The 26,405-nt window shown below is 54.6% G+C and overlaps 2 protein-coding genes and 1 long non-coding RNA gene across 5 annotated transcripts in view; 2 read left to right on the top strand and 1 right to left on the bottom strand.

Moving 5' to 3' along the window:
* The window catches only part of ABHD2 (abhydrolase domain containing 2, acylglycerol lipase), a 38,739-nt gene extending 37,399 nt beyond the window's left edge, over nt 1-1,340 (bottom strand). Inside the window, exon 1 of the mRNA XM_065847216.2 lies at nt 1,251-1,340. The gene's annotated coding sequence lies outside the window, so the exon portion shown is untranslated. The remainder of the gene's footprint in view (nt 1-1,250) is intronic.
* A 243-nt stretch (nt 1,341-1,583) lies between these two features.
* On the top strand, nt 1,584-5,699 carry LOC139828956 (uncharacterized). The gene is made up of 2 exons (XR_011741105.1): nt 1,584-1,663; nt 4,142-5,699. It is a non-coding gene; the product is annotated as an uncharacterized lncRNA (long non-coding RNA).
* Nucleotides 5,700-14,718: 9,019 nt separating this feature from the next.
* MFGE8 (milk fat globule EGF and factor V/VIII domain containing) lies at nt 14,719-25,374 on the top strand. 3 transcript variants are annotated; one of them, XM_065847471.2, is made up of 10 exons: nt 14,720-14,876; nt 18,430-18,555; nt 18,835-18,960; nt 19,448-19,561; nt 20,023-20,204; nt 20,438-20,593; nt 21,224-21,368; nt 22,191-22,375; nt 23,650-23,805; nt 23,949-25,374. In XM_065847471.2, the coding sequence occupies exons 1-10, from the start codon at nt 14,804-14,806 to the stop codon at nt 24,090-24,092; spliced, it is 1,407 nt and encodes a 468-aa protein (XP_065703543.1). In that variant the 5' UTR covers nt 14,720-14,803; the 3' UTR covers nt 24,093-25,374. The 3 variants fall into 3 exon arrangements, with proteins under 3 accessions (XP_065703544.1, XP_065703543.1, XP_065703541.1); XM_065847469.2 differs by having other exon boundaries at nt 22,173-22,375; XM_065847472.2 differs by lacking the exon at nt 18,430-18,555 and having other exon boundaries at nt 14,719-14,876; nt 22,173-22,375.
* The last annotated feature ends 1,031 nt before the right edge of the window (nt 25,375-26,405 follow it).

Here is a 26,405-nt window from a genome sequence, read left to right as displayed (position 1 = left end):
GTAGATGAACCAAGAAAAGATAACAACAGAACAACCAGAGATTGATTGTCAATAACGAAACTCCCTGCACAGGAAACAAACATCAAAGAAGAGATATCACAAATGCAAACGACTGATCTGTGTGTTCTATGAACACCATATCAGTAAGGATTAGAATACGTCACCTTAAGCAATATTACAAACGTGGCTGAGCATGATAATCATTGATAAACACGGCATGTAAGATGAACACACTGTATCAGTTAACCGATTAATAAGCCACAAACATTACAGAAGGAGGCACTGAACAGCAACCTCTAAGTGGCAAACAGGAATCTTTAGTACTTATTGCATCAGTGACAACAGCACATCAGCAAGAAGAGTAAGCTGTTTGAATTCTCTGAGAAGACCTGCATGAGAATGCAGCTACAGAACACCATCCCTCCAGCCATAACAGTGGGAATAAAGCTGCTGCTAACATACCTCTTTGAAAAAGTTACTACCAGGTGAGGGATTTCACCAGCTGTAACACATCACATGTGATACATCCATCTACCCATTTTGTGCTGGAGTAAACCACAAGTTATATGTGAAGTTGTAGAATGGAGTGGACAAAGCTCTATCACACAAGCTTACCAGCAGGTATATGGTACACATCAACAAAAGGAAGTCTAAAGTCAGTGCAAACTGCTAGTAGCGGTGTTAGGACCCAGAAGCATCAGCAACAGATAAGAGCCTCATTTAGTGGGAGCAGGGTGACCTGATACACCTGGCTCTGTCTCCCCCCAGCACCATCCCCTCGGGGTGCTCTGCACTCAGCTCCCCGCCTCGACCTTCACTCCGTAGCACAGGCTGTTCAGGCCGCTCTCCCTGTCCCGGATACCCGCGCAACTCCGCGAAGCGATGGGAAGGCCAGCACCACCCCACGGGCCTCCCAACCCCGACACGAACGGAAAGCGAAGGCACGGGGACGGGACGGGACCGCAGAAGACCACCACAGCCAGGCCAAACCCCCGCCTCCACCCCAGGAAATCAACACATAAGGCAACCCTGCTGCGGAAAATAAACAGAAGGTGCTGAGCAGGCACAGGGAGCCCGAGGCCGGAGCGAGAGAAGCAGCGCTGACCGCCCGGCGCCTGACAGACCCGGCCGCGGGACAGCAGCCGGCCAGTCAGCAAACACTCCCTCAGACCTCGCACCGCTGGGAGCTGAATCTGACCAGGCCCCCTCAACCCTGCGAGAAAGAGGCTCCCGGAACGCGGCCACCTCACCTGCGGACCCGACCGCACCGCCACCACCAGCTCCCACCCGTCTGCACCAGCCCCGCTACGCGCGGCCCCTTAGCAACCGCCCTCGCGCTTCCATTGGCCACGCCGCCGCGGTGCTCCCGCCCCAGCCCCAGCACGGATTGGCGAGAAAGCGAGATGAGGGTGGGAGAGCGAGCCAGGCGGGTTACACGGGCGCCATTGGCTGCTGGAGACGCAGCGGGGCGGGACACTGCGGCTCCGTTGGCTTCGGCGCCTTTCAGTCAGGCGGCGAGCGGTGATTGGCGTGTGCGGGCGGGGTGGGGCGGGGCTACCGGCGCCTGCGGGGAGCCGGGGCTGCTGGCGCCATGACAGAGCGGGGCAACGGAGGGTGGAGCGGAGTGGTGCGGGGTGGGGAGCGGTGACAGGTACGGTGACAGGTACGGTGACTGGTGCGGGGGTGAAGCCTCGGCGCTGTTCGCTTCCTGCTGCCCGAGCCACCACCCGCGCCACGGGATGGAGGCGGTTTGGGCAGCGGCTCCGGGTGAGGTGCGTGTTCAGCCCTCAGTGACGTGGAGCTTGGTGGTCCTGAGGGCTGGGTGGGTCAGAACTTCTCCAGCCTGCCACAAGGTGCTGAATACTGGTCGTGTAATATTCCGTTGCAATAAAAAAATCATTTAAGAACAAGATCTTAGAGCCTTAAGAATGGTGGTTAGGCCTTCAGAGGTTTTGTGTCCCGTGGAGCCCAACGCCACCTCCGTGTGGCCAGTCTGGCGCTGGGGAGCGAGCTGGGGTCACCTCCAGGGCCTCATAAGCAGGAGTGAAGGAGTCTGGCCTCAGCCCCTCAAGAATCACAGGAGCACTCGCTGAGTCTCATCCCAGCAAGGGGGATGTGGGACAGGGACAGCAGAATCCGCCCGGAGGTGAACAGAGCCTGCCACATCTGGAAGGCACTGGAGGAAAACAAAAAATAGAATAAAAAATGTCTGCAATGTGATGTTTATAAACTTGCTTTTCCTGTAGCTTTCCAAAAGAGCCAGGTTGGGTTGCTAGTAACATCAACTGTTCCTAGCTATGTTAGTGATTGCTTTATATAACTGGATGGAAAAATCCTTTCCCTGATTTCAGACATTTTGTTTCCTCTGTTTACCGGGAGTTGGAGCTTCCTACATAGCGAAAGCTCTCAAGGAGCAAGTCACATTTTCCACAGAGAGTTACATATCTGGAGAGATGACTAACTGCTGTAGACTGAGTCATGGCGAAGAAGGGAGCTCTGAGGAAGGGCAGTGAGGGGACTGCTGCAGTGACAGGGGCAGAACAGAAACAGCGGCAGCCCCATGGCAAGCACTTCTCTCCTCTCATGCTACAGATGGGATCCTGCACCATTCAGTCAAATGGGAGCTGGATTCCTTATCTTCAGCTTTTAATTAACCATGTGAAAATATCCGGGGTTTATGTTGGTTGCTAAACTGGTCGGAAACTCAGCTGGGCTGAGGTTTGGTATGTCTGAAGGCAGCTGGGTTGATGCTTGTGATCAGGCTGTGAGATAGCATTAGTGGATAAACTTCTGGAATCAACCTCATAACTAAATATTTGAAGAATGTGTTTGAATTTGATTACGGAAGATTGCAGACCAGTTGATTCCAGGTGTACTTTGGCTCCTCACCATCAATCCAGGCAAGGAAACAAAGATCCAAGCAGGAAAATACGCCAGGAACTGGAGCTGACCCTCCAGGCAAGGCTTTTATTTTAAATCCTCAAGGCCGTTGAAGGTTTCTCTGACCTGAACAAAGCTCTGCTGCTACACGAGAGCTTTCTTACGCACAGCCTCACAAAGCAAAGCAAACCAAGCTCTTAGCTGCCCACTTCTTGTTCAAGTGAAGCATAGGGTGATCTTTTATACCAGGGGTGCCCCGATCCATCAGTGAGCAATGTGAGGGGAGAACCAGAGGGGACTCACACTGGAGAGGTGGCAACATAAATTCACAGGTGGCCATGGCAGCAGGAGCCCAACTCCTGAGCTGTCTGCATATTACAAGAAGGTGGGATATGGTGGGAAAAGTGCTGTATCCCCAGAAAGGGAAGGAGGAACCGGTGTGTATCGGTGTGTTGCTCTGAACAATGTTGGGGTGTTCTGGTGCGGGAGCAGAGATGACTGTGAGGGAGCAAGCATCTTTGTGAATAAAAACATGGCTTAGGGCTACTAAAACAGCTGGTGAACTGTGGCTTGTGAGGGAAGCTGCCATACCTCTTGAGTGTGTGGGGACCTGATGTTGGCGGGGCAGAGCGGGTGTGATGATGAGCACTGTGAGGAGCGGTGGCCTGTGCAGGAGGTGGAGTACACTGGCCCAGAGCCAGAAGCAAGGCTGTGCCACTCACAGCAAACAGCTCATGCTCAGGAAATGCCATCTGAGCGGAAGCCCCAACCATCCCGTAAACGAAGGGCGCTGGGAAGAGCTGAGCTTCGTTCCCGGCCTTGTAGGGAGGGATTTGGCAGCTCCAGCCCAGCAGATGCTCCTGTCTGATGTTCCTGTGGAGAACTGGGTTGGGGGTCTCCAGGAACACCCTAATGCTTCAGAGACAGGAGGATCCCTCTGTGAGTAATGTGGATGCTGCAAAAGAGGCCACATGTAACTGCTGGAAACTGCAGGCAAAGGAAAACCACACAGCTTTGCCTTGTGCTTTGGGGATGCACTTACCTCTGTACAATGAGGCCACAAAAAAGGACTTTTTAAACCCAGCAATTGGGAAGGTCCCAGGCAGAGAGAACTCTGTGTGGTGCTGAGCCAGCCTGAGGCACCCCTATACAACACCATGGTGACAGTCACCTTTTGTTCTTCACATCCCCCTCTCTCTTGGCTGTTGCTGCCACAAGGAACTCAAACTCTTTTTTTTCTGCTTCATTTCCCCTGGCCCAGCTTTTCTTCTGCTCAGCAAACTCACTGTGCAGTGAAGGACTCCCAGGGACATTGCACCTCTGAGGAAACCTTTTTGCTGGAGGAGACATCGGGGTGTTGATCTCTGCCAGTGTAGCAGGAGCAAGAGTGAAAACATCTCTTAAGACAGCATTTGATTGCCAGCTGAAAAGAAGCGAAGTGCCTGTCAGTGACATGTGAGCACAAAAAAGCTTTGCAGATGGAAATGAAGGCAAAGCTTTTTCCTCTTTGCCTGCTCTGCCTTCCCTGCAGAGCCAGCGAAGCACTGGCTCGTGGGCTGCAGAGCCGTGCTGTTAGAGAGCCTCTTGGATCTGGATGCTCGGTGCTCTTTGGACTCTTACGTACTTTCTGAAAATGGTGTTTGAAAGCGTAATGGGCACTTTGCAGATCTCTAAATAGACCAGCTTCTGTCCTGAGGAGCTGACAATGTAAGGAGACAAGTTCCAGGGATGGGAGAACGGCTGCATCATACAAACCAGTCGGGGAGATGGCACGTGGCCCACCTGCTCAGTATTTTTCCATCACATTCTCATTCAGCTGCTCCTTGCCAACTTCCAGCTCTGTCACCCTCCTCAAAAGCTTCTGCTCTGGGTTTATTTAGCATGCTATTTATTTCCTAATTATAGAACTTAACTGACTAACCTCAGCCCTGATGGGTTACTGCCGTCCACCTTTTTGTCCCGGATAGACCAGAGGCTCTGGCCTCTTCTTATGGCTGAAGGCAGTTGCTAGAGACTTTCTGACTCCTTTTTTTTGTTTGTTTTTTCTAGCAAACCCAAGCGGCTTCTGACTGCTAATACAGGGAGCTTCACTGATCATTTCAGAGCAGATGGGCTATTGCATTCCCAAATTCTTTAGGCCAAAAGAGGTATGCCACTGAGCTGAGCACTTTACCAAGCTGTGCTCTGACGGTTCTGTCTGTGAATTCCCGACAACCAGCTCACTCCTTTTACCCCACATCCAACCACAGCTGCCGGCTGGAGGAAAAGGTTTTGAAAACCACTCCTCAGCATCAGCAGTGCCCCTGGTCCTGTGTGTGGATGCTGCATGGCACTTGAACACTGCCTGGCACCACAAGCAGCCTCAGTGCTCTAGGGGAAGGATATGTCTGCATCTCCCTGAGAGATTAATCCGTGTCACAACACCCCTGAATTTTCCAGGCAGTCCAGTTAGGTGAAACTCCCACCCTCTGCACCAAAATCTACCAGGCTGAGCATACCTATTCACAACAGCAGCCACTTCCAATGCCACGTCTTGTTTGCTCGCAGCCATTTCTGCCCTTTTATCACACTTCTTGGCAAATGAAGACACAGCTGCAGGAGCCAAGCGGTGCTTTGGTGTGGCACCTGTCCCTAAAGCCATCTGCACAGGCAGGGGGTTACATGCAGGGGGTATCTGGCAGGCAGCAAGAGGTGGTATTTTTGGTGGAAAGCAGGATGGGTTGGAACAAATGAATGTAGTAAAGCCAAAAGGATGTATGAGCTTCTCCTGGAGTGTTTCCAAGATGTCATAGTGAATAAAAGAAACTGTTTGTCTTCTGTTTGAGTGGTCTGTCTGACATTTGCGATTATACTGTGTTCCTGAGGTTGGAGTTTGGAAAGACTATGATTATCTGGCCTCAGAACGCCAGCGAGGGAGACTGCTAAAGCCACATTATTTTCAGTGGCTGCTTGTGAAATACTTTCTTTGGAAAAGTTGCCATAGAAGTAGTGGTTCATGAGGAAAACGAGGTGTTGCAATCCCACAAACCGAAATGTTCAATGAACCGAACAGCGGGACTACCAGTCCCCCTGGAAAAATCTTAATTTTAGTACTGCCTCAGGAGTGGGGAAGAGACTCTTTCTAGAGAGCAATATTTATGGAAATAAAGTGAGCGGACGTGGAAGCTACTGCCTCGTGCCAAGATAGTGGGAATTGGGATAGGTCTGGGAGGTGGGGAGCACACAGCGGTGTTTGGATGAGGGTGAGTACGAAGGAAACGGTTCAGTTGTGATTTGGGGGAAAGGGTGATGGTGTTAAGGTGCAAAGAGCTAGAGCTCTGGTTCCTGGAGGTGCAGAAGGGAAGCAAGGCTGTGAGGAAACAGGCTGGATTCTGGTTTGAGGAGGTGGGTTGTGGGTGAGGCTGGTGGGGAGTGGGGGAGTGTGTTTTGGGGGGGAGGCAGGTGGGGAGGAGGCAGCAAGGAGCAGTGGGGTGGCCAGAATGATGCTAATCCAGGATATCCCCATCTTCTGGATGCTTTCCTGGAGATGCATTAGCTTTGCAGGAGCAGCACTACCCTTCTGAAAACGCTGCCTGTACCACCACCAAGTTAAATTATTGCATGGGCTGGAGGGAATAAACTGCTGCTGACGCTGTCTAATGGTCGCTTCTCCGGGCTGACACCACCTTGGCTCACTCTGGGCTCCACCTTGCAAAGCTGGTGCCTCTGCCTTTTGGAAATGACATCTGATGCACTGCACGTCTGCTCAGAACAGACCAGCTTTATGATCTCAATCCACGAAGTTCTCAGGAAAACCATCCTTGGATTTGGCAATAATGCTGCAGAATTTTTCCAGTTGCGGGACTGGGAGGACTCATGACGGTGGTGGTGGAGGTCCTCCTTCCAGGTCAGCAAAGAGCTGCTGCCCCGGCGGAGGCTAGAGGGTGCTGTGCTGCAGGGAATGGGTGTCCTCCGCCCTCCCGGCTCAGCGTCCCTTCAAAGGCAGGTAAAAATTTGCAGGAAATGTTGCTTTTGAGGTGAGATGAAGACCAAGGTGCTGGCTGTAGTTGCTAACAACCTCCAAGGCTTTTTAAGACTAAAATACCAGCCCCATCTAGCTCATTAGTTAGCACCCAGGAGGTGACATAGAGAAAGAGTGGCTTTCCTCGGATGAAAAAGCAAAAAGGAGGGGACAGAGAGAGGAGTGGGGAAAAGGAGTGAGAAAATCATGGACAGATCAGAAGATAAGGAAGCTGAGTGGAACAAAACCAGAGAATAGAAGAAAAAATAAAGGCAATAGAAGAATAAAGGAAGGAAATAGAAGATTAAACCAGTCCAAGGGTCACATCAGCTGCTGTGTCAAATTAAGGGCTGCAAACCTGCTCAATGATGAAAAGGGAAATCTGCTTGGGGGAAAAATCAAGGAGCTCTTCTTGCTGAGCACTATGTCCCCCAGCCTCATGGCGGCTGAGGCTGAAAAACGTTCAGCTGATTGAGCAGGATGAGCTCCTGTTTACCCAACTGAGGTGTGGCTAATCCTGAGCCTAGCAAAGAGCAGAGCTAAGGAGAGGCAGAACAGGCAAGGGGGGGCATGGGAGACAGGGCTGTGTTTGTACAGCGGCTAACAGGCAGCTGCAAGACCAGGCAAAACCAGGACATGCTCCCAACAAGCAGCTCTCTGAGCAGATCGCTGCTCCCTGGAAAGCCTGGAGCTAACCACAGGCAGCATAAGCGAACGTGCCTCTTGCGTGGGGCTGCACATGTGCTGCAAAACACAGCCCTGCCAGCCCCAGGCTGTGGTTGGGGTGTCACTATCCTTATTGCTGGTAAATCTGCTCTGTCTGTCTGCCTGCTGCAGGCAAGGTGAATGCGCAGGCATAGCTAGAAGAGGTGGAAGCACAGGTAGGTATTTCTTCACCTTCCTAGGTCTTGCAGAAGGCAACTTACCAGAAAGGAGAAGATCTTACAACACAGGAAGACCACAAAGGAGACCTATTTCACAGCTATGTAAAGGGACTGCACCTAACTCTGGGTCATGGGGGGTTCTGGTGCTCCTTTAGGTGAGCAGTGTCTGTACAGAGTGTTGTGCCTGTGAATCCAGCCCCACTCATGGAAATGGTCTTGGATGTAGGTGACCTCCCTCCTGTTTTCTACCTAGAGCTTGAGGTGGGATAGCAAGGACTAGAAGAGAGCATCTTGAACTAGACACATGGGGTTAGCACCCAAGCCCCTAATAACTGCCCTGGCCCCACCATGTGCACTGAAAGTCCTGGGGCTGTGTCCGTGGGTCCCTGGGGAACATCTCCAGCAGGCACAAACAACCGTGGCCCAGAGCACAGGCCAAAGGGAGCACTCTGGAGGGATGTGAAGCCTTGTTGGGAGATAAGAGGGGCTGTGAAATCTGCATGTTTTCACTCTACTGTATCTACTCTGGATCTCCCCAGCGAGAGCCACTGGTTTTCTTGCTGGGATGTCAGAGCAGCAGCCCATTGCCAGCTGGGGACAAGAGAAGACTCAGACTGCAGCTGGGGCTATTAAACTCCTCCGAAAGCCACAGGGAAGATGCAGAATAAGTGGGATTTGCATCCAGTATCAACTGGGCCATGGAGCAGGACAAAGAGGCGGGAGGGAACAGTGACATGAAAATGCCTGGAGCGGGTTTGATGGCAGAAGGAAAATCGGTTCGTGCTGTAATAAAGGCTCTGGCGGAAGCTGGACAATATAATTGGTGTGGTGGGAGATCCCACTGAGAAGGGGGGGTGATTGAAGAGAACATATAGGGTATGACTAACAGAACTGATGTCTTAAAAACATGTCAGTACAAACTTCCCAGCAGGGAGGGAGGAACACTTGAAAGACTTTACAAGGATCTGATAGTAACCCAAGCTTTAGGAAATCTTGTTTGGAGGAAATTTGTGAGGCAGCCAGGGGATGAGTGGTTACCCCTGCCACTCAGGACACTCTCATTCTTGTGAAGGAGGTCTTCACTGTTCCACTTTGCATGGCAACTGTATGGAGACGTGGATGTGCAGATCTATCGGCTGGCTTCTTGCCCGGGAGCTGTTGTCACTGCTGAGACAGGAGGTAGCACAGCCCCAGGCAGAGCGCTCAGGGAGGACACAGCCATCTCACAGCGTCCCCTGCTCCAGCCTCGTGTCCCCTTGGGTGATGCTCCCCTCGAGGCTGGCTACGTGCGCTCCTCCATGTGGGTCTGGACGCCCTGACCAGGCAGCAGCCCCGGCGGGGCCATGGCTGTGGCTCTCACAGATGGGTTTCATTGAGGACACATGTCTGGCTTGGAGCTTGTTTTCATTTCCTTTTGAGGAAAGGAGGAGTCATGGGAGAGGAGTAACTGAGCGGCTGAGCAGGCTCTCCTGGACACTGACAGCAGAGCCAAACCAGCTCCTGCTGCGGTTTCCACTGCGGCTCTGGAGGCTGCAGCCCAAGGGGCAGGAAGCGGTGGAGAAGGAGCTTCAACCAGTGTCCCCGTGGTGTGGGATGCATCCAGGATGGGACAGCACCTTGTAATCACAGCGGGAGTCTCTGCCGGGTCTCAGGGCAGGGGTGCTGTGTGGCTCTTTGACAGCACAGGAGCTCCTGCAGCAGTTCCAGCTGAAGGCACTGGCAGCTTGTCCCCAGTGCAGAGGTCCTACGGGAGCCAACGTCCTGCATTGATAGTCACCAGCCATCCCTCACAGGGGCACAACTGGGTCCAAGTGGCCTCTAAGAGCCACTTTGGGCTGCAGGAACCAAGAGAATAAGGAGCTGTGTTTGAGGTGTGATCACCCCAGTTGCCCCCCTCTCTATGCAAGAGAGAGGGAGGTGTGCAGGGACCTGTGCTTTCCTGCTACACCAGCCATAGATGTGGCTACTGAAATCTATCTTAAAAGACCTGAAATATGCCTCTCTTCAGGAAGAAACAAAACTCAGCGTTGGCAGATCTCCCCTTGCCTGCCAGGCTCTGGGGGAGCAGAGCAAGTGGGAGGCAGGGAGTGTAGGGGGGGTGGGACAGGCAGAGTTCAAACCTTCTCATTATGCTCCGAGATACAGAGATCAAAAGGCAACTTCACAAATTAATGAGGCCCTGGCCCGGGCAGAGCCTCTCCCCGTCACGGATGGGTGGGAGGGGAGCGTGCCATAATGAGCAAACTGCCTCTTCTTCACCAGCCGGTAAGACAGGTTCTGGGCTCCTTGCAAACCCAGCTCATTAGAGTTCATTAGTATTGTTACATATTCATATAGCATTAACACCTGTTTAAATCGGGCTGCAAGCTTGCCTTGAGCCCTAGAAGTCTTGCAGGACCTTCCATCCTGAGTATGGCGGAACTACACGCACCAAATCGATGGCTTGAGTAAGGAGGGGTCTTGAGAGCGTGACAACAGGATCCGTCCCTTGACACAGAAACCTGGGTTATCAGAGGAACCTCGATGATAAAGTTATCAAGTACACAATTTAGCACTTTGTCTCAAGGCAGGAGCTTGCCCAGAACTTCCTGAAAAAGAACAAAAGAGCCATGGCTTATCTGCCTGCGGCATCTGCTCGGAGCTTGGCCACAGTTGGCTGCTCGCTGCTGCTAATCCAGACGTGGTTTCGATTGTGCATCCCAGCGTACCACGGGGTGTCACTTTGTGTTATCGGGTGGGTGCTTTCAACCAACAGGACATAGAGGGGTGAGATGAATCTGGACTGTGGGCTCTACTCCATCTATCCTGGGCAGTCCTCTGAGATGGGCACCCACCACAGACAGGGGTTTTGTCCTGGCCAGTGGTCAATGCTGATCTATCATCAGTGAGAAGAAGGCTGTTTCCCAGAGTGATTCCTCCTGTAGCAGATACAAGTGACCTTTGGAAATGCTGCTCTTACCACTGGCTGCAGAGGAGGTGTGTGTAAGAGGCCAAGCCCGCGTGCCTACCTTTTAGATGGACAAAATAAAGGGAGACACATCCTTCCCTCAAGCCTCTCCAGCCCTTGGTTTCCCATCTGTCAAATGATGAAGAAGGCAACACCTTTTCTGTAGGAGATATGCATGGATAAATCCTTAAAGTCTGCAAAGCACTCCAATTCACAGAAGGGGGTTATATAAAGGTGCTTATATTAAGCACCTTACACAGACGCACCACCTCTAAGCTGGATATAATCTTGTTTACTGAGGTTACACCAAAGGACTTTAAGTTAAACTGGCCGAGATCTCATCTGAGCTCTGACACAGTCAGTAGTGGGAATGGAGCAAAACAGGGGCAGGAGGAGGATAGTGCTGCCCTTTGCCTTCTGCCTTTTAAATCACAAAGTTTTACGTACCCTGAGGGGCACTCAGTAGTTGTACAGAGCTTTCCATGCCCTGAGGATATTCAGTAACTAGGTTTCTTCAGATAGCCCTGAAATTCCTGGTACCTAAACATTACCATCCCTAAATGTAAAGCCTGAGCTTAAGGAAACTGCTGCCCTTTTGGTGGAAAGGGCAGAGAGTGTGGAAAGCTTTTTTTTTTTTCTCTCTCTCTAGAAAACAAACAGAGAAGCCCAGCCACATGCAAGGATTGTCCTGGCCAGTGGATGTTTTCTGCAGCCATCGGAAACCAGGCGCTGGCGCGCCGGCTGGGGCTGCAGGTCAGAGATGCTGGCACTGAGTGCTTGGTTATCCTGTTAGAGGGATTAGGAGCAGACTGAGGCTTAATCTTCTGCGATGGTGCTGCAGATTGCTTCTCCTTCCCACTCGGAGAGACTGACGTGTGGCAGGACAGTGGGCTTGATCCCACGGGGCGGGAAGCCTTTCTAGGACCTGTGCTGTGGCCCGAACCACAACTTCGGATGCGAGGAAGGAGCCATGCCTGCAAGGGATGGGGCTGGCTACCTCTGCCAGGTGTTTTTGGGTCCTCGATGCTGGGGTGAAGGAGGAAAACCGTGTTGTAGGGAGACTTCTGGGAGTGTTTTGGGTGGGGAATCCCTCCAGGCTGTAACAGCTGCGTTTCTTTTGAGATAAACCTAAGCCAGTGAACCTCTTTGTAGAACAGATAGCTGAAACAATAGGGGCTGCTACCCAGAAAAGATCAATGCAAGGGCTGAGCAGGACTTTGATGGAGTTGAGGGTGTCACAGATATCTGATGGCGGGGAAAGAGGTCATTTAGGACAGAGGTTAGTGTTGGAGAGGGTATGGAGAGAAGGAACATGAAACCGTGGTGATACCTGAGCCATCACTGTGAACTCATAGGCCATGAGACACACCCTGGCCAGTTTTATGGCAGATGGGGGCTTTATGCTTGAACAAGGGGCAAGCTTTGTACTGTTTGTCTCAGTCTTTAATGGGAAAACACCTTTGTATCAGCTTGGAAATAAAGAGGATTGCATCAGAGAAACATACAGCCCCATCACCTATTTTCCTCTTTATCACGCCAGCTGCGGGAACCAGAATATCAGCTATCTGCACAGCTCAGAAAGGGTTACAGCACAGCAAAGCCTGCCAGATCTCCATGCAGAAGAAACCAAACCCAGTGGTAAATCCTGCTATAACAAGGCCTAAGTAGTCCCTGCAGAAGGGAGTGAAATTATGCCTGACCTTCGACCTACCCAACTCTTTCAAGTAGAGCCATCCCTTGTGAAAACTTGGCGGTTGTATGAACGTGGGGTGTGGTGTTCGCTGTGGGTGCTGTCTCCATTCCTCACTGCTTCCCTGACTTTGACAGGTTGCTCCTCTCTCTGCTCTGTCTCCCATATCCAGACCTTTCCTCTTCCAGCTGGGACAGCACAGACTCTCCCCAGCCCCAATTTCTCATTGGGGCCCCCACTCCATCGCAGGTCTCCATTCAAGGAGCCACTGGTGCCTCCAGGAAACATGGTCCCCATGGAGAGCATAGCTCCGCCTGGCCTCCACCGCTTGCTTTTTAATATCCTTTCCCATGTACATTCCTCGGGACATCGGCATTTGTGCCCCTGGGGAGAGAAGGAAAACATTTTGCTTTCTGTTTTTAGAGAGGTTGGTGATTTTTCTGCAGCTCCCTCAGGGTCTTGCATCCTCTCTGAGACCAGTCCAGGCAGAAGCCCCTTGAGACGCCAAACACCCTTGTCCTAGTTGCTTGTGCATAGCCCTGGGTTTTTTCTCTTGCCCTGCGTTTTCCTCCTTTTGACCTTGTTTTCCTCTGAACACCACAACAGTAATTACCCTGAGGTTGAAGGGTTATTCGAAAGCAAAGACTGTGTCTTGTCTCCTCCCTCCTTTCCAGCTGCTCTTTCTTCCTATGCTGGAGTTAAACTCTGCTTGGAGTTTCCTTCATTAATTGAAGGAAACCCCACCAGCAAGGGTGGTGGGGCTGAGTGGGAATATGTTTTCCTCATGCTTTGGTGCTCTGGCAAAGCCACCAACAGCCGAGCAAATTGCTGGCATGCTGGGACAGCTGGATCTGCCAGCACATCCATCCCTGGGCTGTTGCTTCCAGTCTGGGTGCTCTCATGGGCACTGATTGACCGCAGTAGCTGGATGCTGGAGGTGGAAAGACCGGTCAAAGTGCATGGTGCGGCTTGGCTGTCCAGCTCGCTGCTGGCTGAGGTGGCCACGTTGCCCAAGCCAAAAATGTAGCAACACTTGGGCAGAGCCAACATGTAAATATGGGCAACAGGAGTGTCTGAGGTGGGTTAGTTAATGCTGAAATGGAGGGTTTTGCAAGAAGAGATAAAACCAGCTCCATGCTTAGGAGAAGGGCTTGGAGTGGATTTCCATTGTGGAGGCAAATGATTCAGCATTCCTATACTGTGCAGTTCCCTGTATGCTCTTGCGAAGCTTTTGCTGCTGAATGTGAATTGAGCCCAAACACGCTTTATGGTTTCTGCCTTCCAGGGCATCAACTCCTCTTGAGAGCACGGCTGGGCTTTTCCAGCCCTTGGAGGCTGGGCACAGCTCCAAGAAGAGCTTGTTTGTGGCTGAACCAACAAACCTGTGGTGTGGTGCTTTGGGCAGACCTGTTGCCCCCCTCAGTCCCTTTCCAGTGCACACCCAACCTGGCTGCAAGCTGTTTTCCTTGATGCTGGTTAGGAGGAGCTTGGGAAAACCCCATGCCAGTTGCCCGCTGGGTCCCAAGGGTGGTGTGGGGTGCTCATGCATGCCCTGTCCCAGCAGAGGGGAAGTCCTCTCCAGTTTTCACCCCACCCAGGGAGAGAAAAGGGGGTTTGTGCTGCAAAACAGCTCTTCCCTTTGCCAAGTTCTGGCAGCCCTCAGTGCATCCCAGTTCAGCTCTGCACCACTCTGCCTGCCAACCAGGGCTGGGGGGCACTGTCAGGCTCAGGGAGCCTCCACAGTGGTCACTCAAGGGCCGAGGTCTGGTGTGGGTTGAGTTAGTGGAGCCCCCAAACCCATCACCAGTGCACCAGGATGGCTCTGGCTTCCAGGCCACTAATTACACACTTTTGGCTATCGGGCCAGTCTCCCAACCCTGCCTGCTCATCCTCCCGCCGACTGCCTGCAACCCAGGGAGGCTGGGGCACCCCCTTTCCTGCCTGCACCCCAGGGTGGCTGGGGCAACCCCATGCCTGCCTGCACTCCGGGGTGGTTGGGACACCCCCAGGGTGGCTGGGGCACCCCCATGCCTGCCTGCACTCCGGGGTGGTTGGGACACCCCCCTACCTGCCTGCACCCCAGGGAGGCTGGGGCACCCCCCTACCTGCCTGCACCCCCGGGTAGCAGGAGCACCCCGGTTCCTGCCTGCACGCCGCTGCTGCCGGCAGATCCCCCTACTGCCTGCACCCCCCCCCAGCCCCCTCCCGCTCCCCAGCGGGGACTGTCCCGGGGGGAGCGACCCGCGGGTCACCCTCTGCCCGGCCGGTCCCCGCCCCGGGGGCGGGCGGCGGAGCACGTGGGGCCGCGCCGGGCCGGGCTGAGTCACTCCCCGCCCCGAGCCCCGCGGCGGAGCGGAGCGGAGCGGCTCGGTGCGGCTCCGCGGCGCGGCTGGGGACGCAGCATGAAGGTGGCGAGGCGGTTCCGGGGGCTGCTCGCCCTGGGCGTGCTGCTCTCGCTGCTGTTGGTCGTGACCGGTGAGTGCTGGGGAGCCCAGGAAGTGGGGGTGCAGGGGATGCGGGGTGTAGGGGATCCAGGGTGCCTGGGAGCCCGGGGTGGTGGGGACCTGGCGTGCAGGGGATCCGGGGTGCAGGGCAGCTCGGGGTGTTGCGGATCTGGGGTGCTGGGGATCAGGGGTGCAAAGAATCCAGGGTGCAGGGGATCTGTGGTGCTGGGGGTCTGTGGTGCTGGGGAGCCCAAAGTGCAGGAGATGTGGCTTGCAGGGGATCCAGACTGCAGGGCGAGAGGACCTGGGGTGCAGCATGTGAGGGTCCAAGCTGCCATATGCAGGGTGCAGGGGTGGTGAGAGGCTGCACAGCCCCCAGGGCTGCCGGTGCAGGAGCAGAGCGGCTGAACAGGACAGGGCAGGGGGACTCAGGTCCACAGCCCTGTCCTTGCTCCCGAGCCGGGAATAGCACAGCCGGGCTGCCCCGTGCTTTCATGCTTAGATAACCATGCCTGCGATGTAAACAGCTTCCTTGGGACTGCCTGGCACAGCGTGCCTGGCTGGCCCAACTGGGGAAACCCCGGGGAAAAGCAGCTCCATAATCACCCTGTGGGTTCTGCCTGGGGTTGGTGACCCCAAAAGGGATGAGTGAGAGCAGAGAAATGGGGAGCAAAGCCCAAGCACAGGCTCTGGGCCGGAGGACAAAGGGCAGCAGACAGGTGTGCTGTGAAAAAAACCAAATTTGTGCTCTCTCTGCAGAGAGGTGCTCATTCTGCCCTCCTGAGATAGGCTTGACCTGACCTCCCCCAGCCCCGCTGGGCTGAGCCGTCCCAGTTTTCGAAGGATGTTATTTTTGCCTTCCAGCCAGCCTGTGGGTTCATATAAGCAAACATTTCCAAAACCGGTGGCTGATCTTTGTTGCCTTCATTCCTGACTGTCCACTCTGTGACAGCTCTGTCCCTGACCGGAGAAAAATGTGTGTGGGGAAGATGGAGATGCTGAACTACCCCAAAACCAGGCCTGAAACAGCCAAGAAACAGGAGCATCCAAAACTACTTGCCACAGTGGAAAAAGTGACCCATCTGCCTCGCTGCTAGGCAGAGGGCTGGCTAGCGAGACCCTCCACGTAAGGGATTATTCCTGTGAGGGAGTCTAGTTACTTGGGATAATTAAAGTATAAAACTGGGACCCCTCCAGTCCTGACCCTGGGAGGAGCCCTTGCTCCTTTGCTGCTGTGTCCTACCCCAGGGACTCCTGCGTCCTACCCCAGGGACTCCTGCGTCGGAGGCAACGCGGATGCTGGGGAGCACACGTTCCTTGGCACTCTGTGCCCTGGGGGAGCAGCCAGCTCCCGTTGCTGAACAGAAGCAGCTCTGTTGGTGGGTCCTTGGCTGGCTGCCGGGAGAGATCCTTGGGATGGGACCGCTGGATGTACCCGAGACCTGCGGAGGGGCGTGGGGCAAAGGCGTCCCTAAGTATCAGCACGAGCTCTCTCCTCCCATGCTGTAGCTCATGGCAGCGCATTGATGGAGCATGAGGTCATGCAAAACAGGCTGGGCAGCGCAGGCAGCCGCTTGAACCGCTGCCCAAGTTTTTCTGCCTCCTGAGGCTGGGCTAAGGGAGCTACAACATCTTTTCGGAAACCTTGGCCTGTCTGCCACCAGTGTGTACCCTACAGATGTGGAGTGTCAGGAAGAGTAGGATTAACTTAGAGGAACCCTGCTATTAAAAGACTAATGAGTAGGAGCTCACTGAGTAGTAGCTTAGGCTAATGAGAGTTGTGCTGTTTGGTGTGGGTCCAGGCAGTGAGCCTGCAGCTCATTAACTTCCACATTCTTCAGGGCATGCAGGTAGTGGGAGTTTTCCTGGGTCTCCACCTGAGTTCAGCCCTTGCTCTGACTCCTGCAGCATGGCAAAGGAGAGCCTGGCATCAAGGGATGTGCTGTCCCAACGCTTGGTGAGGAGTGATTAGGACTTTCAGCCAGATGTCTGGGAATCTGGTCTAGGTTTATGGACAGTGTTGCCACCTTGCAGCTCTGGGAGCAGAATAAATTAGGGGTGGGAGGAATTTTAGTCTGGCTCTTGCAGTCTGATTCAGCACAGTTGACCTTGGTTGGCTGCCAAGTACCCAGCCAGCTGCCCCCTCACTCGCCTTCCTCAGCAGGACAGGGAGGAGAAGATAAAAAAGCTCCAGCATGGGTCCTTCACATGGGCTGCAATTCTTCATGAACTGCTCCAGTGTGGCTCCTTTCCATGGGGTGCAGTCTATTATTAGGAACAGACTGCTCCGGCATGGAGTCCTCCATGGGCTACAGGAAGACAACCTGATTCACCATGGTCTTCTCCATGCACTGCAGGGGAATCCCTGCTCTGGTATCTTGAGCATCTCCTTCTCCCCACTATCCGAGGTGTCTTCAGGGCTGTGTTTCTCATATATTTCTTTCTCCCCTCCCACAGCTGCTGTGCAGTGGTTTTTATTTTATCTTATGTATATTATCGCAGAGGCAACACCAGTGTCGGTGATGGGCTCAGTTTTGGGCCACAGTGGGTCCCTTTTGGAGTCATCTGGGACTGGCTGTCCACAGCCTGGGGGCAGCTCCTGGTGTCTTCTAGCAGAAGCCACCAACCACTGCAGCCCCCCAGCCCAGTACCATGGGAGATGCTGGAGGTGGGTGGACAGACAGGGTGGACAGTGCAGCCCCACCAGCTGCCTGGGGACCTGCCTGGTGGGAGCTGATCAGGGAGTGCTTGGAATGAACGGAGTTCCAGCAGGTGTTGTGCAGGGGTGATCACTGTGCTCCCTCCTCACGTGTCTCCAGCATCTGGGAGGCAAGGCATGCAGGCTTTCCTTACAAGATATATATTTATATATTTAATTTATTTTACGGATGCTAACTTCTGTTAGCAAAACCCAGCTGTGGGACCAGCCCCATTATCTTGAATAATGCTGTCCTGCTAGCGCCTGAGCAAGGCCCAGACTGGCCAGCACCGCAAGTGATAGGAGAAGAGGAAATGTCCTCAGGTTGCACCAGGAGAGGTTTAGATTGAATATTAGGAAAAAATTCTTCACAGAAAGGGTTGTCAGGCATTGGAACAGGCTGCCCAGGGCAGTGATGGAGTCACCATCACTGGAGGTGTTTAAAAGGCATTTAGATGAGGTTCTTAGGGAGATGGTTTAATACTAGAGTTAGGTTAGGTTATGGTTGGACTCGATGATCTTGAGGTTGTCTTCCAACCAAAACGATTCTATGATTCCCAGCTGAGTAGCGGAAATATTTGGTGCACCAAAGACCTGTTTTTTCCTTGGCTTCGTTTTGATGCACAGGCTCTGTTAAACTCCTTTTTTAATGTGCCGGGGCAGAGCAGATCTCATGCTCCTGATCTCAGCCATGGCTGTGGAATGCCGACAGTCGTGTGCAGGATCTGGCAGCGGGTCCCACCAGCCCCTGCCAGGTGCTCGCTGCCCTCCCTGCAGCATCCACAGGGGAGCAGTTCCTGACGGAATGGCTCCCTGTGCATCCATGGGGCTCTGGATGATGTCTACCTTAGGGATGGCTTGGAGTGACACGTGACTTTGCTTCCAGGTGACTTCTGCGACGTGAACTACTGTCAGAATGGGGGCACCTGCTTGACCGGGATTAATGAGACCCCCTTCTTCTGCATCTGCCCTGAGGGCTACGTTGGGATTGACTGCAATGAGACTGAGAAAGGTGGGGGCTGACCCCATCGTGGGGGCTCCATGAAATCCAGGAGCCTTGCAGCATGGCAGCATGCGCTTGTTGTGGCCCTGCACCAGTGGCCCTGGGGTCTGGTCCTAGGGTCCAGCCCTGCTGATAAGCATGTAGAACACAGATACAAGCAGGGATGCAGTGACCTCCATCATCTGCGGGGGGAATGTGGTGTCTCTGGGGTGCAACAGCCCACAGGATGCTCTTATTCTTCACCTGTGTCCATATTAAAGCCTTTCCACCCACTTTGCCCTTCCCCAGGCCCCTGCCACCCCAATCCTTGCCACAACAATGGCGAGTGCCAGCTGGTTCCAAACCGAGGGGACGTCTTCACTGACTACATCTGCAAGTGTCCTGCGGGATATGATGGGGTGCACTGCCAGAACAGTGAGTACAGCGAGATGGGGGACCACGGGAGGTTGCTCTGCTGCTAAGGGCTTGAAGGCACCCTGGGCAGTGCTGGGGAGACAACTGGGGGATGTTTGCAGCTGTGGCTGCATTGGACACTGGACTCTGTTGGGGGCTGTGGTCTGGTTTGGACCTTGCAGGGCAGAGGGAAGGACCATGGTGCAGGGTCATGGTGGTGTCTGAGCCTTGCTCTGCCTCTCCAGAGGGGATGTGGTGCCTTGAGGGGACAAGGGGTGCCGCGAGGCTCAGCCTGCTGTGAGCAGGCTCCCAGCCCTGCCGTGGCTGCATGTCCTGATGCACCCGTGTGGCTGCAGTCAGCAGGGACATGGCTTAGGTGGCTCCTTGGGTTAGAGCTTCAACCTATGCAGGGATGCTGCCGTGGTCCTTGCTCGGGGAATGCTTCTCCCTTCTTCCCGCTGCACTGACTCTGGGGTCACTTCCTGAGCGCCCCCACTGTGTCTCCTAGACAAGAACGAGTGCTCCTCCCAGCCCTGCAAAAATGGAGGCACCTGCCTGGACCTGGACGGTGACTACACCTGCAAGTGTCCTTCTCCGTTCTTCGGGAAGACCTGCCATGTCCGTAAGTCCCTGGCACCAACTATACAGCAATCCTGTTCCTCCCTGTTTCCCGCTGCCTTGTCCCACATCACTAGCATGCCCAGGACAGGTCCCACAGCTGGTTTAGGGGATCTGGAGGACAGCCGCGGGTGACTGTGTGCCAGCTGCCCTGGATGCCATCAAGCCTGATCCTGATGGCAGGAGCATCCCTGGGAAGATGCTGTCTCCTCTCTAGGGGTGCCCCAGAGCAGCCTTTTTCCCCCCAGACTTCCATGCTGTGAGAAGGGCTGATGAACAGTGTGATTTTGGCTGAAGGCTGAAGGGAGGGGAACACATGAGGGACAGGCAGGTCCTAGCGCTGGTCTCCATCTCCTGCCCTGTCCCCCAGACAAGAGACAAATGACTCCCTGCTTTTGGTCCCTGGTCATTGTTTCTCTTTGGTGCTAATGTCCCCACTCTGTCCTCTCTTTCCTACCTCCCCAGGCTGTGCCGTTCTCCTGGGCATGGAAGGAGGAGCCATCTCCGATGCCCAGCTCTCTGCATCCTCTGTCTACTATGGCTTCCTTGGCCTCCAGCGCTGGGGGCCAGAGCTTGCCCGCCTCAACAACCACGGCATCGTCAACGCTTGGACTTCCAGCAACTATGACAAGAGCCCCTGGATCCAGGTATCTGTGGCAGGACTGAGTCACTGGTGTAGTGGGCAGCCCCAGTAGCCGCAACTGGTCTTGCTGGGCTGCTCTTGTGGGATATTTCTGCTGCTGGTGGCAAAGGCAGGGCTACATTGCTGCAGCAAGGTGCCAGCCAGGTGCATCTTGTGATGTGCCCAGCCAGGCTGGGTGGTGCTGGTGGGCGCAGGAGCTGTGCACCGCATCTCTCACGCTCTCCCCTCCCCGCCCAGGCCAACCTGCTGCGGAAGATGCGGCTGAGCGGGATCATCACACAAGGCGCTCGCCGCGTGGGCCAACCTGAGTATGTCCGTGCCTACAAAGTTGCCTACAGCCTGGATGGGCGGGAGTTCACCTTCTACAAGGACGAGAAACAGGACGCAGACAAGGTGGGCTGCGATGCTCAGCTGTGGTGACTATGAGCTGTGTCCCAAACCGTCCCCATGTTTGGGAGAGTGCTTTTGACCTGGGTCAAAGCCACAGTGGGAGCCGTCCTCGCAGTGAGACAGCACAGATGGTTCCAGCGCTGGGCAGTACTCACTGGCTCTGTTTAATTGACCCTAACAAGCATTACCAAAGAAGCAGCGCTGGCTGACTTATTTAGGTCATTCAGATAACATTTTTATCGCTGACACGCTGTGGGAGCCAGGCATGGTCTGGAAGTGCTAGTGAATGGCTTACACAGCTCAGTGCTGTGGGCAGCAAGCATGAGCCCACAGTGTCTCTCTCTCAAAGTAGGAATAGTCCCTGGATGCAGCACTGTCTGCTCTCAGTTTTTTATGGCGTCTCCTGCTTGTTTTTTGGGCATCCAGGGAATATCTGCCTTGCTTTAAAAAAAAGTTTCTCTCATTTCAGCAGTGGTGGAAAAGATGCATGAAAACATGATCTGATTGTATTTACTGTGTTAAGGAAGCAAACCACCTTTCTGTCACAATCTGGGGAGCACTTCTGTAGCAGGTGGGATTTGATGCAGGAGGCTGTGGGAGGGCTTGGGCTCTCATCCCTGGTCGCCGTTGCAGGTTTTCCAGGGGAACATGGACTATGGCACCATGCAGACCAACATGTTCAACCCTCCCATCACCGCCCAGTTCATCCGCATCTACCCCGTGATGTGCCGCCGCGCCTGCACACTGCGCTTCGAACTTATCGGCTGTGAGATGAATGGTAAATGTCGGTGGCTCTCCCCTCCCTGCGGACTGCAGGACATGGGGTGATATGGGACAGGGCAGGGGATTTGTCAGTGCTTGTTTTTCCTCACATGGGCTATGTGATGCCTGGAAACACCCACCGGTGCTTTTGGGGAGCACAAGCTGTTAATTCCACCAGCTCATCCCGACCCGAGCTGCATTCTCATGCTGCAAACACCTCCCCAAGCTGGGGATATTATATTGTGCCTCCTCCCTGTCTAAGCTGTGAACCGGCTGCTTTTCCTGCCGGAGAGCTTGAAAAGCACCAGAGGATCAAAGTCCTCTGGGAAACGTGAGGGATGATTAGCCTGAGCCCTTTCCCTGCGCCGCCCACATTCCTGCCCTGCAGCACATCCCTGGAAGCTGAGCGGGACCACCATGCTGGGGTGGGAGTGGGGCACCGTGGGGGCTTGGGTCTTGTCCTGCTGCTGCGTGGGTGCGGTGCCAGCTGTGCTTTTGGTTGGGGAGGTCTTTGCATTGCTCTCTTCACCCGTGAAAGAATTCTCCTCTGCCTGCTGCCGGGGCTGTGCTGTGGGGATGTCCACGCGTCCCTGCCGCAGGAGGCACTGTGAGCCAGGGAATGGCTGGGAGAGTAAAATCCCGGGAAAAGCTGCAGTTCTGTGCCTCTGCCAAACCTTTCCCTGCCTGGCCCTGCCCGCTGCTCCAGGCAGCGGGGACGTGAGGACGTTGGGATGGTGTGTGCCAGGGCTGTGTGGTTTTGCTTGTGATGGTGCCGTGGACTCTTTCCTTTTCACCGCCTGTGTAAACCATTGTGTTACAGTTTATTTCAACACGGCAGGTTGCTCGGAGCCTCTGGGCATGAAATCCCACCTGATCTCCGACCAGCAGATCACAGCCTCCAGTGTCTTCAAGACTTGGGGCATCGACGCCTTTACCTGGCACCCCCATTACGCTCGCCTGGACAAGACGGGCAAAACAAATGCCTGGACGGCGCTCCACAACGGCCAGTCCGAGTGGCTGCAGGTGGGTCTCGGTGCCCTCCCTCTGGAACCTCGTTTCTCCTGCCCAATTCCTCCAGCCATGCCCGGGGCCGCCTTCTGTGCCAGGGTGGCTGGAAGCAGAGTGGCCACAGTGGGAGATGCTGGGCAGCACCGCTGAGACTGCAGCTGGAGCTTTGCCATGGGACACACAGCCCAGCAGCTCTCTCCCTGAACTGGGATCACCGGGACAGGTCAGGATGGGGCCACAGCCACTGGTTTTATCAGTGATACTGGAGCTCTGGGTCAGAAACATCAGTGTCCATTGGGACAGGGTTGTGCCATCTCCACTGACTTTCTTGTGGGGTGCACTGAGCCTGCAGCATCCCAGTTTTGATTCACCCCCTTGGGAAGCACCACCGCAGCCTGGGGTGACCATCCCATGACCCTCTTGCTGCCCAGAACATCGCGTTTCTGTTTTGTAGGAAAAAAATCAGGTTTGCTTTTCTCTTCTGAGCCTGGAATGGGAACAAATAGTTTTGAAATTTTTTCCGTCTCCTTTCCTCCCCTGTTTTTATACTTCTCACATGATTTCATGACGTAATAGGACAAAGCAGTTCAGATATTTGTCCCGCTTTTTATTTGGGAAATTATTAAAAGCAGCTGCTTCACAGCCCTAAATAAACCAGCTTATCAAGACGTCTGTTGATGGGGTTGTGATGACACGCTGAGTTGGGCTGTCGCACTGCAGGCTGCCTGTTTGTGTACCGGTGTATAGATTTGCATGTATACTCACATATATACACATATACATATAGCTAGTACTGCCCTTGACGAGCATAAAATAGGCACTAAATGAAGAAGACTTTCAGCTCATTTGCTGATTTGCCCTGTAGCGTGCCAGCAGCAGTAGCGCAGTGTGGCAAAGAGAATAGAAACCATCTCACTTACAACCCAAATGTCAGACCGTGCTGAACTGCGTATTTTCTCAGCCAGATGCATTTCCTCTGGGAATCCTTTAATTTTTTTTTGAATTGAGGTTTTTTTGCCATCATTCCCACATTGACCTTTTCAGCAAAAAATGTTGCAGTGGCAGCGATGGGGAAGGGAGCTGAGATGATGGGGTTTGCATCCTGCTTTGTGTTGCTTTGTGGGATGTTGCAAGTTTTAAAGGGTCAAATACTTCACAGTAGTGTTTTATTAGTTGCTCTGGCTTTGGGACAGGGGTCAGGTGGTATTTTCTCCACTCTTGGCCCCTGAAGGCCAGCATGTCCTGGCTGCCTCTGGAAGGAGCCTCAATGAGCCTTGTCTCTGTGCCAGATTGACCTCCGGGACCAGAAGAAGGTGACGGGCATCATCACGCAAGGAGCCCGTGACTTTGGGCACATCCAGTATGTGGCAGCCTACAAAGTGGCCTACAGTGACAACGGCACATCTTGGACCCTCTACCGGGATGGCCAGACAAACAGCACTAAGGTGCGTGCGGGGCACAGTGAGGTGGGCAGTGACTGCCCGGGGGTCAGGGATGCTGCCATGAAGAGGGGTGGGATGGGATGATGGGATGGGGTGGGATGGGGTGAGGGATCCCAGCAGTGCTGATGCCTGTCTTTCCCCCTCAGATCTTCCATGGTAACAGCGACAACTACTCACACAAGAAGAATGTGTTTGACGTGCCCTTCTATGCCCGCTTCGTCCGCATCCTGCCCGTGGCCTGGCACAACCGCATCACCCTGCGCGTGGAGCTGCTGGGCTGTGATGAGTAGGCGCCCAGGGAGGAAGGACGGGGCTTCTCTTCCTCACCACCCAGCCTGTGCCCCTGCCCATCCCTGCCCGTTCCTGCTCCCACCTCACACCCTCCTCTCCACATCCCCAAACTTGGGAGGGGGCTGGGAGGGCTCCCCTGCCCCATGTTGGCACTGGGGCCACAGCGCTGCACTTTACGGGGCCCTTGCAGGTGGGATGTGGGGATGACTCCTGCCCTTTTGCCCCACTAGCCAGGGGTGACACTCCCTCCTGCAACCAGGGCTTAGTTGGGGGACCCTCTTCTGCAACTGGGGCTTTCTTGGGGGACCTCATCCTGCAAATGGGGCTTTACTGGGGGATCATGTCCTGCAAACAGGGCTTGGATGCATCCTCCTGGCTAGGCCTGGAGACAAATTTTCTCCCTCTTTTTGCTTCTGCTTCCAGCAGAGATGCTGCAGCCAGCAGCAGTCCCCTGCCTGCACTGGGGCTTGGGACTCAGCAGTTTTGGGGGGGCTTTAGGCAGGTGCCCTGGGCTTGCAGCCTCTGCTGTTCCCCCTGCTCCCTGCATAGCTGCAAGCAGGGGCTGATAAAAACGTATTTGGCTGTTGTCCCCTGCCCATTTTGCCAGGCCCTGGGTCTCCTTGCCTGTGGTGTCAGCACTGCATAGTGTGAGGAGAGTGATGAGACAGCTCCTGTCAAGAGGCATCGAGTCCCCATTGCTGGCAGCTCTGCCTGTTGGGTGCCCTGGCTGGTGTTTTGGCTGATGCTGCGCGTTCCCGTTCTCAGGGTACCGGTTCCAGCATCCACTAAGTCTCAGCCTTGTCGCCTTCCCCACCTTCCCGCAATTTGGGGTACCTGGAGATCCCTTGTCCCCAGAACCAAGTGGTGACCAGGGGGACTGCAATCTGGTAGGTAGGGAGAGATGGTTTGTAGCCACAAGAATGCAGAGAAAAGCTAGGAAAGGTGGTGGTTAAACCACCCACATGCAGTGGGCAACGAGCTGTGCCATGACCCTTTGTGTAACCTGATTTTTTCCCTTTCCATGGGGTGGAGGGGAGCCTCTTGCAATGCTCAAGCCCTCGGGATTAGCGGTAGGAGATGAGCGAGACCCAGCACGAGCAGATGGGAGTGCGGGCAGGGTGTCCAGTGCTCCCCTGTGTGCCGGCATGTGAAGTGGCCATGGGGCCAGGCTGGTGGCAAGTTCACTTCGGCAAGCACCGAGGGAGCCTGGGTGGGACAGTGGGGGCAGCGGTGGCCCCGCTCCGGAGTGTCTCTGACAGTATTAAAACCAGCTGAAATTTTGGGGCTCTCTGCTTGACTGCTCTGTGCCTCCCCAAGAGCCACTTCCCCAAGCCCAGCAGATCCAGCGTGTCCCCAGGATCTTCTCTGAGCCCCCCCAGCTCCCGTGGTGACCCTGCGCCTCCTATTCACAGACCCTCCTATGTCCTTTGCCTGCCCAAAATACAGGATACTAAGACTTTGCACCGCATTGCAGCTACCAAAGCCTGTGCTTGCAGCTGGCCAAGTGCAGCAGGGTGGAACTTGGGGAGGGGAAGCTGCTGTTGGTAACCCACACCCTAGGTGTCCTCCTTTGGCTTTGATCTGAATCAAATCCCCCAGCTTGGACTGAGAACAGTTCTTACACCTCAGCACACTCCTGGGGCAGCAGGAGCTGCCTGTGGGATGTGTGCTCCTCCCTGGCCCTGTGGGTGCCAGTCCTGGCCACCAAAGGGGATGGGGGTGCTTCTTGCAGAGACCGGGCTGAATTCATTGTGGCTGTGGCTGCTTGGTGACAAATAGCAGCCACAGCTAGAGCTGGGGAGAGGGGGGACAGTCAGCTTCACTCACCTCCAGATGTGCCACCCTTATCACTGGGAAGCTGGAGCAGAGATAAGAGCAACTTGCTCCAAGTCCAGCCAAGACAGCTCTGAGCTGGGGCCACAGCAGAGGCTCCTTGGGGAGGGTGACAGGAGCAGATGCTGCATTTCAGAGCAGGGGACGCATCCTCAGCGCACATTGCCACCCCCAGGCGAGCCCCCACCGACGGATGCTGAGCCCCTTCCCAGCTCTGTGGCATTTCCTTCCTCTTTCCAAGCCCCGAACCGTGGGGTTTGGTGAGAGCCAGGGCACCCTTCACCCCATGCACAGCCCCTCATGACTTGTCCCTGTCCCTCGGATGCTCTTCCCGGACACGGCTGGGTTGCTGGGCCAGCAGGAAGGCCGGGAGGGCTGGCACGCTGCGGCACCCCGCTGCCTGCTGACTCTGCTGCCGGTGCTGCCTGCGAGCTGGCTCCTCAGGAAGCAGCCGTCGGGGAGAGCATCCTCTCACCTCC

Source organism: Patagioenas fasciata, chromosome 12, assembly GCF_037038585.1.
Source record: "Patagioenas fasciata isolate bPatFas1 chromosome 12, bPatFas1.hap1, whole genome shotgun sequence".
Lineage (NCBI taxonomy): Eukaryota > Metazoa > Chordata > Aves > Columbiformes > Columbidae > Patagioenas > Patagioenas fasciata.
This window is presented reverse-complemented; position numbering and strand designations above follow the sequence as displayed.